The sequence below is a fragment of the Emys orbicularis genome, chromosome 20, assembly GCF_028017835.1.
Source record: "Emys orbicularis isolate rEmyOrb1 chromosome 20, rEmyOrb1.hap1, whole genome shotgun sequence".
NCBI classification, from domain to species: Eukaryota; Metazoa; Chordata; order Testudines; family Emydidae; genus Emys; species Emys orbicularis.
The window spans coordinates 687,637-700,293 of record NC_088702.1 but is presented as its reverse complement, the minus strand read 5'-3'; the positions used below and the strand labels follow the sequence as shown (position 1 = coordinate 700,293).

The window sequence follows — 12,657 nt, the reverse complement described above, 5'->3', positions numbered from 1 at the left end:
GGTCTGACTTCAGGGCTGGCTGTGAATAGGGAAGATGAAAGAGGCCATGGTGAGGAAGGTGTGTCAGGACCCGCTGCCCTAGGGAGCCCGGTGACAGCCACAGTGCCAAGACTCAGAGGTGAAGTTGTCTTACCAGGAGCTTCCAGCGGCTCCAGGGACCAATCCCAGCATGGCTGCCGCCAGCTCCAGGCCGCCTGTGCCATGTGGGGCATGCAACATTACCCACAATCAATGGCTCATTATGTAATAAACAAGGGGAAAGTTGTTTTGCAAACGTGGCTGAGTTATCAGCTCACAACACTCCGGCGAAGCATCGCTCGGCAAGGCTTAACAAGAATGGATCGGTGTTCGGGGCAGATGCAAGGCGATAGCGCGCAGCCATGCGCCTGTCAGGCAGCTACGGAGACATGGCTCTGGCCTGGATGCGGGAATGGCTCCCCCAAGGGCCCCAGCGCTGCAAAGCCCCAGCCCCAGGCCGAGCAATCTCCCTTTGGCAAAGGGATTCTACTGGGAAGGCATTGCACAATATCAAACAAATGGAGAGCAAATAGGAGGGGGGTGGGGGAGCTGGCATGTTTGTGGCTGGAGAGAATAGACATGGCTGATAAGGGGGGAAAGGAGGTGGGTGCCTGTTATCCAGCCGCCTGCCTATCAGAATCTCGGCTCTGTCCCCTGCACCTTATCAGCTGCTCCCCAAGCCCCATTTATCCAGATGTTTTTGATGTCCCCAAAACACATCAGATAAAGCAGGTTCTCTGGGAGGTGTGGAGGGACAGCAGGAAGGCAGGCATTGCCTGCAGGCCAACTGGCCGCTCCCCAGGATCCCTTCACCCACCACTGAAATGCAGCCGCCTCCGGGCCAGGGAGGGGTAGCAGTTCTAAGGCCACCCGCTTAGCCAAACCACTGGCAAAACTCCCACTGGCTTCAGTGGGGCCAGAGTTGGGCCTTAATCGGTGCCCAGCACCAGGCCAGGACTGTTTGGCCAGGAAGTGAGGAGCCCTGTATCCTTGCAGTGAAGAGCTGGGGCTCAGCTGGGAGCCTGGCGCTCACCCCTGACCGAGTGGCTGGCAGGCTGCCCGCAGTGCTGGGCTTGTGCTCGCTCGGGCACTGGGGAGCCGTGTGTGGGCACCCAGCGCAGGACACAAACCTACCCCCAGAGATCAGACCCAGCTCCCGCGGCCGTGTTCCCAGGTGCCTGGTTTGTGTTACTGTGTGAGCTGCTGTGTGTCAGGGTGTGTGTGGGTGTGTGTTGCCTTGTGCTGTACTGTGTGTTATCGTGGTATTGCTGTTTGTGTGTGTCACTCTCTGGGTTGTTTTGCCATAAGTGTCTCTGTGTGTTGTCCTTTTGCTATCTCCCTGTTGTCTAGTGTGGTGCTGTTCTTTAGGTGTGTGTGTGACTCGGTGCATTATCATTGTGTTGTGTGTTCTGTGGCTGTGTGTGTGTTGTTATGTTGCTCCATATTGTGACTGTATTGCTCCATGTGCTATTGTGTTACTCTGTGTTGATTTTGGTTTGCTCTGTATGGGTGTATTGCTCTGTGTTGCTGTTGTGCTGCTTTGTGTGTTGCTCTGAGTGTACTGCCCCATGTGGTGGTGGTGTGTTGCTATAAGTGTTCTCCTTCATGTGTTGGTGTGTGGTTCTGTGTGGTGGTGGTGTTGTCCTACTGCCCAGGGGTTGCTCTGTGGTGTTGTTGTGTTTCTTTGTGTAGCATTGTGCTGCTCTGACTACACACCCCATGTGTTGAACCGCCCCGTGTTGTTGTGTCTCTGCGCTGGGGGCGGGCCGGCTCCTCCCGCCCAGGGCGGTCCCGGTACATAAGGCGGAGCGCTGGGGCGCCCTGCCCGGCACACAACGAGCCACTGACCGGCCCCATGGCGCTGCGCTGGGCGCCCCTGGTCGGGCTGTGCTGCTGGCTGGCGGCCGCGGACCGGCACCCGGTCTTCTGGAACAGTTCCAACCCCAAGTGAGTGCGGGGGCTCCGCATCCCGCCGGCTCCGGGACCCCCGAGCCCCCCCACCAGCCCAGCCCCCCGGGCCCCCCTACCAGCCCGGGCCCCAGCGGCCGGCCCCGGGCCCCCCTACCAGCCCGGGCCCCAGCGGCCGGCCCCGGGCCCCCCTACCAGCCCGGGCCCCAGCGGCCGGCCCCGGGCCCCCCTACCAGCCCGGGCCCCAGCGGCCGGCCCCGGGCCCCCCTACCAGCCCGGGCCCCAGCGGCCGGGCCCCCCGAGCCCCCCCACCAGCCCAGCCCCCCGAGCCCCGTTACCAGCCCGGGCCCCAGCGGCCGGGCCCGGGCCCCCCTACCAGCCCGGGCCCCAGCGGCCGGCCCCGGGCCCCCTACCAGCCCGGGCCCCAGCGCGCCCAGACCCGGGGCGCTCGGGAAGGAGCCAAGCGAAACTGGCCTGGGAATCTGGGCTGGGAACAACCCGAGGGTGCCCGGCTACGCCCGAGCCGCGCTCCGGTCACGCGTGGGGGGATCTCGGCTCAGGCTCCGGCGGGTGCCGGGCTCTGGGACCGGCCGCGCTGCCTGGGGGCGGGTCCCCGGGGGTGGCGGGGTCTCCCCCGCGCCCCACGGCGGAGTTTGTAAACGCGCGGGGGGCGGCCCCCGCCCTGCCCCGCTGGGAGCCCCGAGGTGCCCGGGAGCCGCCGCTGCAGCCTGCGCCCCCGAGACAGGCTGGGAGGCGAACGGGGAGCCCGGGCGGGGAGGTCCGGCCTTTGTTCGCGGGCTCGCCAGCAGCGCCCGGTAACGAGCCTTCGCGGCTCCCTGGGGCTGATCGGGGGGAGCCGAGTAAAGCCCCCCCGGAGCGGCCAGCCCCGGCCCTGGCAAATGTTTAACCCGGGCCGGAGCCGCTGGCCGGGCTGAAGTTCACCCGCCGCGGGGTGTTTGTGCCAAGCGCTGGGGCTGGGGGGGGGCAGCTGGCCCTTCCTTTCCCAGGACCCAGCTCCCTGCTCGACACGGGCCTCTTCCTTCCCGGGGCTGGCGCGGGGCCAGGGGAAGGCGCCAGGGGCACGGGGAAGCGCGTGCACCGGCAGGAAGCCTGTTGACAAACACGTCGGTGGGGCAGCTGCAGGAGGCAGGATGTGGGGCTGGTCCTGGCCAGGCTGTGCGGAATCTGCCCCCTCAGTCCGCTCCAGGTGTGGGGCTGATGGGGGAGGCAGGTCCCAGCAGGTTTGGGACCCTCTGTCTGTGCCTTGGGGCAGGGCATAGGCAGGGTCACTACCCACACAGGCACATGATTGGGGGGTTCACCTGTCACATGCCCCCCATGTATCCCCCTGGAGGCCCCCCCCCCCCCCCCGTGGGAGCTGTCTTCTGTGCAAAGAAACAAAGACCTGGCTGCAACTGGGGTCCAACCACTGCAGGCTCTGTCCCCCAGGACCTACCCCCAGAGCTGGTACTGCTGCCTGGCCAGACCTCTGCCCCCCTCACCCCCCTTGGGCTGGCTCAGGGCACTGGGTGACTGGGCCACACTCCTGCATTCTTCGCCTTTCTGCCTGAGGTCCCCAATGCCCTCCCTGCCGTGCAGGGGGCTGAGCTTTCCAAGGGGCCTGGTGCCACGCACTTGCCCTCAGCCTGGGTCAGATGGTGCCCAGTGCTGGTGCCCCCCTCCCAATGCAGATGGGAGGGAAGCTCCTGGCTCTGATGGGCTGGTGAGCAGGGGAGGCCCAGACTCCGCCAGTGGAATTACCAGTTGGAGAAGCGCCTGGTGGATGCCATCTCCAAAACTCCCCGGCAGGGAGGGGCCGATGCCCCGTAATGCACCTGGCCCTCCCCCAGTGCCGGAGCTCTCCGCCTGGGCACTGGAGCCTTACACAGAGGGGCCTCCCCAGCTGTGTGGGGCAGGGGGGGCTCTTGGTCTTGAACCACTCAGCTGCCAGCCCCAGCTTGGCTCGGGGTGGGAGGTCGGCCGGCTCACTGGCCCCAGGAGTGGCTGGGGCAGAGAAGCTGCTACCCACCCCGCCCCAGCTGTTGTGCTGCTTGCTGCGGCCTGCCCCAGAGATGACTGCAATTCTGGGGGGGTCTGAGGTACCTGGACTGCAGGGGGCTGGAGCAGGGTCAGGGGCTAGCTGGTTTGGGAGGTGGGAGCTGCTGGGGGCCCCCTCCTCTGGTGGCCTCTCGGGGAGCAGAAGCCAGTTCCCCGGTGGTGTCTCCATGTCCAGGTGGCTGAGGTGCCTGCAGCGGGAGGGGGCAGCGCCTGTTTGCCCGGATGGGGAGAGGAGCCCTAATTAGGTGATGAGATGGGGGAGCGGCATGGAGCGGAGACTGGCCGTCTGCCCTGGCTAATGGGGCAGCTGTGACAGCTGCTCACACTCCTGGCTCCCAGGGGAAGAGCAACAGGACACCAAGGGGGGGCAGTTACTCCCCTCCCTCCCCCTGGGGTCTCTCCCTCCTCCACAACCCCCAGCCCCCCAGGCAGCCTCTCCACTGAGCAGAGACAGTGGGTCTGTGAGGTCATGGGGCAAGTCTGGGGTGGGCCCAGTGCCCACCTGGGGGAGAGATGGGCCTGCCTGGGGGACAGGGAGATCCCAGGGCAGCATTAGGCTCTTTCTGCTCTGAGGCTCCTGGCCTGGCACCATGGGGAGGAGTGGGGCTTGGGGGTCTCGGCCCCATGCTGGGCACTGGAGGTTTTAACAGGTTATCGAACCAGGGCAGATTATTTTCCCATCTGTTTCTCACCTTGTAAAATGCCCCAGATGGTGTTTAGGGGAAATAAGTGTGTGTGTGTGGGGGGGGGGGGGGGCGGGATATAGTGCTGGGAAATCAACCCCCAATCCAGTGGCTGCTCTGTTACCCCCACCCCCGCAATCTGCACTGGCCCCTCTGCGTCTGGGGCATCCGCCCCTTCCCTCCCCCCTCCCTGGACATCTGCCCCCCATGGTGCGGGCTGGCTGGGAGCAGAGGGCTGCATTCTCACCCTGCATGTGTCTGACCGCTCTGACCCCTGGGGGCTGACCACTGACCGCGCCTCCTCCTGGCCCCAGGTTCCTGGCGGACGACTACACCGTGGAGGTCCGGCTCAACGACTACCTGGACATCATCTGCCCGCACTACGAGGAGGGCAGCGTGACGCCCCGCGCCATGGAGCGCTACACCCTCTACCTGGTGGAGTATGAGGAGTACGTCGCCTGCAAACCCCACTCCAAGGAGCAGATCCGCTGGGAGTGCAACAAGCCGGCCGCCCTGCACGGCCCCGAGCGGTTCTCGGAGAAGTTCCAGCGCTTCACACCCTTCACCCTGGGGAAGGAGTTCAAGGAGGGACACAGCTACTACTACATCTGTGAGTGCCCAGGGTGTGGGGACTGGCTGGGGGGTTTGGGGCCTGGCTGGGGCTATGGGTGGGTGCGCTGGGGCTGGGGGGTCGGGTGGGGCCTGGTCGGGGCTATGGTGGGGCGCACAGGCGCTGGGGGGCCTGGCCAAGGCTGTGGTGGAGGATGGAGACCAAGTAGGAGGGGGAGTGCACAGGTTTGTGGGAGGCGGGTAATGACGTGGGGGTGACATGGTTGCTAAGGTGTTGCGTGCCCCCCGCCCCCACAAGGGTCTGCTCTCTGGCCCCTGCTCTGATTGGCCCGGGGGAGACCCTGACTCCATGGGCCTCTCCCGGCAGTGGGAGAAACAGCCCCTGTGGGTGTGGAGAGCGCAGCTCTGACCCACCTGTCTCTTGTTTCCAGCTAAGCCAATTCACCACCATGGCGACGGCTGCCTGAAGCTGAAGGTGACTGTGGCTGGCAAAGCCAGTGAGTATCTCTGGGGTCTTGGTCCCTCCCTGCTGGGCACGGAGCCCTCCCAGCAGCCCGGCTGCACCGCCATGTCCTGCCCGCCCTCCAGGTGTCCAGGGAAGGGCACTGACCCTGGCTCCCCACGGCTCTGGGGGAGGGGCAGAGCCCTGCGCGGGTACAAAACGTGTATCCGCATCCGATCTGCCAACCTGGTCCGTGGCTAGAGAGCGGCTCCCCGCGGATTTGCAGGGCTCTGCGGATAGCAGGGAATGGGATTGACTCAGGCTGCAGAGCAGAGAGGAGGTGAGGCCAGACCCGGGGTATGGGCTGGCTGCTGGGGCAGGCGGTCGGTAACTGACCTCGGCGCTGCCCTTCACCTGCTTGTCTCTGCGTTTGCTTTGCAGCTGGGACGCCGCCCGTCCACACCCCGATGCGGAAGGGGGGGATCCAGGCAGGTACGTGACTGGCTCTGACCAACAGACCCTAGTGGCCTGGTGTGGTCTCTGCCATATGAGGGGCTGTGGGGAGCAGCAGGGAGCTGGGCGAGGGCGTTCCCCATGGAGCTGTGGGTCTGGCCATCTCAGTCCAGATTCCTGAGATCCCCTCCCACTAGAGTACAGGCAAGAGCCTGCTCCAGGGCCTAGGTCTGAAATGCCAGGGCTGGGGGGCTGCAGCTGCAGGCCAGGCAGAAGGGATGTTGGCAGAGCCCTGCCCTGGAGCAATGTGGGATTGGGGCTCAGGACGAAGAGCAGCCACAAACTGTGGGAGGGAGGTGGCACAGCATGTGCCTGGCCAGGTTGCTGCGGCCATTGGCTTGCGGCTCACGCGTGACCCCAGCTGCTGGGTGTCAGCCACTGGCTGCGTCTCAGGCCCCGGACACCCATGTCCGAGAGCTCACGTGGCTCCTGCTTTCTCTCCTCTCGCAGACGACGCGGACGTGCAGGTCCTGAGGAGTGTGGGCCAGAACTCAGCACTGCGGAGCAGCAGCCCTGTCACCTTGCTCAGCCTCCTGCTGCCCCTGCTGGTGCCGCAAGGCCTGTGAGGTGGGAGCCTGGCTGAGCGGCACGGACTGAACCGCTGGATGGCTACTGCTGCTGGGAACAGACCCTGTGGCCCAAGAGGTGCAGGCCCCCGGCTGGGCTGTTGCAAACACTCACGTGAGCAGCTCTCGTGTGTGCAGCCCCAGCTGGGTCTCAGCCAGGCGTGCATTGGCAGCCTAAGGACTTATTATGGGTCGAATGGCCCAAGTGGTCAGTATTACGGGTCGAACGACCCAAAGCCACCACAGCCCTGCGGGAGCGGTCGCTTCTCCTTACTGCCAAAGAACAGACCACCAGCACTTTCAACCACTTGCTTTGAGAGCGGACGACAGTGGCTGCGGCCCTGGCTGGATGGGCAGTGGCACTGGACTAGGACGGGGTGGGGTGCTGGCACCTCTGGCTGGCTGAGCCAGCCCCCATGGAGTGCGCAGGATGGACAGGCCTTGCGGGCTGGTGGCGTGGAAGTGTCCTGCAGGCAGAGGCACCTGTGCTGCCCATGCAAACAGCTCATGGACGGGCTGTGTCAGTTGGGCTGAGTGCAACCCAGGGACTCTGGGTCTGCCAGGGCCATGGTACCACCTTGCTGGGGCAGGACCTCCTGGAACAATATTCCTTCTGGTGCAGGACCCTGGAGTCAGTGATGTGGGTGCCGGGATTTCATACGGTGACACTTAGAAAATAATGTGTAGACATGTCTGGAGCAGGTGCCCCCTCCCCAAATTCTGACCTCCCATGGCAATTCTGCTGATTGCACATTGGCCAGGGGCCTGGGACTGTCTGGCCTGAAGCAGGGAGCTGGGCTGCAGGTTGACCCAAAGGAGACAAACGTCCTCACAAGCGCCTGAGGATGGACTGAGCTGGCAGCCCCAAACCCGTGACATCCCGTTCCCTCTACCCACCCCAGCCTGGCCTCTCCAGAAACACCGAGAGCAAGAGTTCCTTTGGCACAAACTCCCAGCCCCATTCCTGTCTGCCTCGGCTCAGTGCCACAACCTCTCTTCCTCCTCTCCTGGCCCCACCCAGGACTCCCTGTCCTCTGTGTAAAGCAGCCACCTGTGCTGGAAACAGGGTGGGGCAGAGGCTGAGCGTAGCTGCTGCCTGGCTGGAGTTCCCACCACCGGCAGAGCTCTAGACGCGCTGTACGACCCTGTCTCCACAGCCTGTGTGCGCCTCAGTGCCTGGAGGGGGCAGGGGGCTCGTTCACCCACACACCTGCCGGGCCCTGCACGGAGGAGTGTATATAACATGTCTTGATTTGTAAAGCTTCCTTTTTACCACTGGAATTTTTATACAAATGGTCTTGAATAAATATGTTCGGATACAGCCAGACTGCTGCTGCTGCTGGGGGGTGGGGGGAAGGCGCCAACTGCACTCATCCAACAGCCCTGGCAGGGCAATACCGTAGCCCCTCTGGGACTCCCCCAACCTAGGGACGAGGAAGGCTCCAGCATCTCCTCCTCCTCAGCTTCCAGCTCAGATCCAGCCCCTCCCCCTCCCCCAATGAAGGGGCAGTGCCCAGGCCCCAGCTCGATCCCCCTGGCTAGAGCCACAGAGAAGGTGATGGGCAGAGAGAGCTACCCCTGGTCCAACCTGCCCTGCCCAGGGCTGCCCTCTCCCATCAACCAGAGCCTCCTGTGGGTTCAAGACCCTGCCAGGGCAGCCTGTCCCCTTCCCAGCCTCTCCACTCCTGCGGAAATGGCTGGTCCTGCTGGCCACGTGCGTTGGGCCTCTGGGGGGAGGTGGGTTGAGCAGGGGTCTCTTGGCTACCAGGCTGTTGTAATTAGTTAATTAACTGGCTGGGGTTTGCGGAGGGCTTTGGAGTGGAAATGTGTGCCTGACGCTATCAGTTATTTGTATCTAGAGACACGTGCTCCCGAGCAGGGCGGCAGCGGGGGAAGAGGGGACGGGAGTGACTCTGAAGGGGTGGGCTGAGTTGGGCCATGAATGACCCTGATCACTCACTGCGCCCCCACTGAGCTGTGCTGCGTTTCCAGCCTCTGCGACAAACATCGCTGGCAGCGAGGAACGAAAATCAAACCAAGACTCATCCAGGGCCACGCAGCGTCTCTCTGATTCCCGTTCCCCGGAGCGGCCTGGCCGAAGGCAGCCGTGCTCGGCTCCTCTCCCCTTCCCCAGCCTTGGGCTGGGCTGGCGACTCCTGCCCTGCCTTCAAAACCCTGCTCCATGGGGCAGCTCTCAGGCCAACTCCACCGTTGTGTGCCAGTGCCAGGACTGTCCTGGGAGCAGAGCTGTGAGCACCTCAGCCATGAATGTATTTATCCCTCCCCCAGCTGTGCTGTTACCCCATTGCAGAGATGGGAACGGAGAGCGCCTGTGGCAGAGCAGGGACTGAACTCGGGTATCTGATACCCTAAGCGCTGGGCTATCTGTCCCCTCCAGGGTCCCTCCTAGCCAGGCGCTTGGATGGGTCCCACCTGACGCTGCACCATTATGCAATCAACTGCTCCATATGGAGACCCAGAGTCTGCAGCAGAGCCAATACCGAGCCCATCTACCTGGCTGTCGACACAAAACCATCCCTTCACACTCTCAGGCAGCAAACCCCTCGCCCCACTCAGCTGGGGAACTCCAGGAACCCTGGTTCCAAACCAAGCCATCTGTTGATGGCCTGTGGCTGGCTGCTGGTCCGACCGGTGCAGGCTGCAGTGAGTCAGGTGAGAGACTGGCACATCCGGAGCCTAATTACCACCCGCTGGAGACAGGCAGAGATGCAACATCCGGGCAGATGTGCAGGCATCACCCCAAGCCCAGCTGATGCCCAGAGCTGGAGCTGACGCACAGCCGCTCACCCTGCCCAAGTCACAGGATGCTCACCAGTGTCCCGGGCAAGGAGGGACACAGTCCGCAAGCACCTGCACCGTCCAGGCACGGCAGCCCAGCTCCTCTCTGCCCACCTAGGATTGGGAAGGGAACCCTCCAGCGGCCTAGGCCGGAGTCTGAGCAGCCTTCGCGAGCCCCTGGGCTGGCCTCCTGCAGCAACTAGCCCCCTTCCCGCCGAGGCAGCCCCAGGAGGTGGAGTTAGGCTGGAACAGCCTCAACCGAGCCCTGGGGGCTGGGCACAGAGCGAGCAGGAAATGCTTTGGAATTCCCTGCCCCCATCTCTGCCATCTGGTTAACGCGCTGGCCCTGCCACAGCCCTGCTGTTCCACTCCAACAACCAACTCCACCTCCTTGGGCAGGGGGAGACAACAAGCTACTGCCCCTGGTCATTCGGTGACGTCACCGCTCCATGCCGGGGAAGCCGCTGTGACGCCATCACGGAACGAATGGGGCACAGGGGGGCAGCCAGGCCCACGCAGAGCAGCAGCAGCCAGTGGGACTGGGAGACTGGGCAACAGCCGGGCAGGAGCCATTGATCAGCACCCCTGGCAGCGGGGGCCAGGGAATGTGCAGTAGTGACACCAGGCTCCCAACTTCCATGCAGGGAACCCATCTAGCTACGTTTGTGGCTCTGGGTCTAGCCGCTTTGCAGACAGGGCTGCGGCTCCCAGCCCGGGAGGAAGGTGAGTCAGGCTCCACCTCCCCCACTTTACAGACCGGCTGGGAAACTTGGGAAAGGGGCAGTGAGTCACCCAAGGCTGCACAGGGAGCCGCAGATAGGAACTGAACCCAGGAGTCCTGGCTCTCTGGCAGCAATTAAACATGGCCTGAGCCATCGGTGCCCCCTGTCCTAGGGACATCATCCTCTCTCTGGGCCAGCCTGCACCTGGGGTCATGGGGGATGATTTCCCCGCATCCCAAAGCTCGGGGCCACAGGGTTCCCCGCTGCTCCCCTCTGCCCCATGGGGACGGATCTGAGGGTGATGGGGGGGGGGATGGCAATACCTGGGGGCACCCAGGGAGGGCTGTTATGGGTGGCAATGATTTTGGGGGGTAGGCAAGGATTGGGGGAATATCTGGGAGTGTCAGGGGATGGAAGTACAGGGGGTATAAGTGGGGGGCACTGGGGTGGTAGTGTCCTGGGGGAGCAACTGGAGATGGTGCTGCTGGGCGTGACAGCAGGGAGGGGGGTTGGTGGGTGTGTGAGAGATAGCATGGGTGTTTGTGGGCAATGGGGGGCGGTGGAGGAGTGATGGGGGCTGGGTGTGTGACAGGGGGCCGAGGGGGGATTGTTGGCGGGCGTTATACTGTGATACTGAGTGGGGCTGGGGGGTGCTGGGGGTGGCACTGTATTGGGGGTGACATAGATTCATAGATTCTAGGACTGGAAGGGACCTCGAGAGGTCATCGAGTCCAGTCCCCTGCCCGCATGGCAGGACCAAATACTGTCTAGACCATCCCTGATAGACATTTATCTAACCTACTCTTAAATATCTCCAGAGATGGAGATTCCACAACCTCCCTAAGCAATTTATTCCAGTGTTTAACCACCCTGACAGTTAGGAACTTTTTCCTAATGTCCAACCTAGACCTCCCTTGCTGCAGTTTAAGCCCATTGCTTCTTGCTCTATCCTCAGAGGCTAAGGTGAACAAGTTTTCTCCCTCCTCCTTATGACACCCTTTTAGATACCTGAAAACTGCTATCATGTCTCCTCTGTCTTCTCTTTTCCAAACTAAACAAACCCAATTCTTTCAGCCTTCCTTCATAGGTCATGTTCTCAAGACCTTTAATCATTCTTGTTGCTCTTCTCTGGACCCTTTCCAATTTCTCCACATCTTTCTTGAAATGCAGTGCCCAGAACTGGACACAATACTCCAGCTGAGGCCTAACCAGAGCAGAGTAGAGCGGAAGAATGACTTCTCGTGTCTTGCTCACAACACACCTGTTAATACATCCCAGAATCACGTTTGCTTTTTTTGCAACAGCATCACACTGTTGACTCATATTTAGCTTGTGGTCCACTATAACCCCTAGATCCCTTTCTGCCGTACTCCTTCCTAGACAGTCTCTTCCCATTCTGTATGTGTGAAACTGATTTTTTCTTCCTAAGTGGAGCACTTTGCATTTGTCTTTGTTAAACTTCATCCTGTTTAACTCAGACCATTTCTCCAATTTGTCCAGATCATTTTGAATTATGACCCTGTCCTCCAAAGCAGTTGCAATCCCTCCCAGTTTGGTATCATCCGCAAACTTAATAAGCGTACTTTCTATGCCAATATCTAAGTCGTTAATGAAGATATTGAACAGAGCCGGTCCCAAAACAGACCCCTGCGGAACCCCACTCGTTATGCCTTTCCAGCAGGATTGGGAACCATTAATAACAACTCTCTGAGTACGGTTATCCAGCCAGTTATGCACCCACCTTATAGTAGCCCCATCTAAATTGTATTTGCCTAGTTTGTCGATAAGAATATCATGCGAGACTGTATCAAATGCCTTACATGGAGGTGTTCAGAGGGGCTGGGGTGCTATGGTGTCATACCGAGGTGAGCTGGGGGTGCTGTGGGGTGACATAGGGGGCTGTGGGGTGACAGAGGGGTGCGGGGATACCAAGGGGGCGCTGGGGGTGACATGGGGGCTGTTGGGGAGCTGGAGGGCCGTGGGGTGACATGGGGGTGCGGGGACACCGAGGGGAGGGCTGGGGGGGGGCTGGGGGTGACACGGGGGCTGTTGGGGGCCTGTGGGGTGACACGGGGGCGTGGGGACACCGAGGGGGGCGCTGGGGGGGGCTGGGGGCTGACACGGGGGCATGGGGACACCGAGGGGAGCGCTGGGGGGGGCGACACAGGGGCTGTTGGGGGCCTGTGGGGTGACACGGGGGCGTGGGGACACCGAGGGGGGTGCTGGGGGCTGACACGGGGGCATGGGGACACCGAGGGGGGCCATGGGGTGACACAGGGGCACGGGGACACCGAGGGGGGGGCTGGGGGTGACACGGGGGCTGTTGGGGGCCTGGGGGGTGACACGGGGGCGCGGGGACACCGAGGGGGGAGCTGGGG

General features: G+C 62.6%; 1 protein-coding gene across 1 annotated transcript; it reads left to right on the top strand.

Moving 5' to 3' along the window:
- The first annotated feature begins 1,854 nt into the window (after window positions 1-1,854).
- Window positions 1,855-8,078, top strand: EFNA1 (ephrin A1). Its single transcript, XM_065420162.1, has 5 exons — window positions 1,855-1,965; window positions 4,982-5,277; window positions 5,669-5,734; window positions 6,121-6,171; window positions 6,643-8,078. Exons 1-5 carry the CDS (start codon window positions 1,874-1,876, stop codon window positions 6,756-6,758), a joined length of 621 nt encoding a protein of 206 aa, XP_065276234.1. The 5' UTR covers window positions 1,855-1,873; the 3' UTR covers window positions 6,759-8,078.
- The last annotated feature ends 4,579 nt before the right edge of the window (window positions 8,079-12,657 follow it).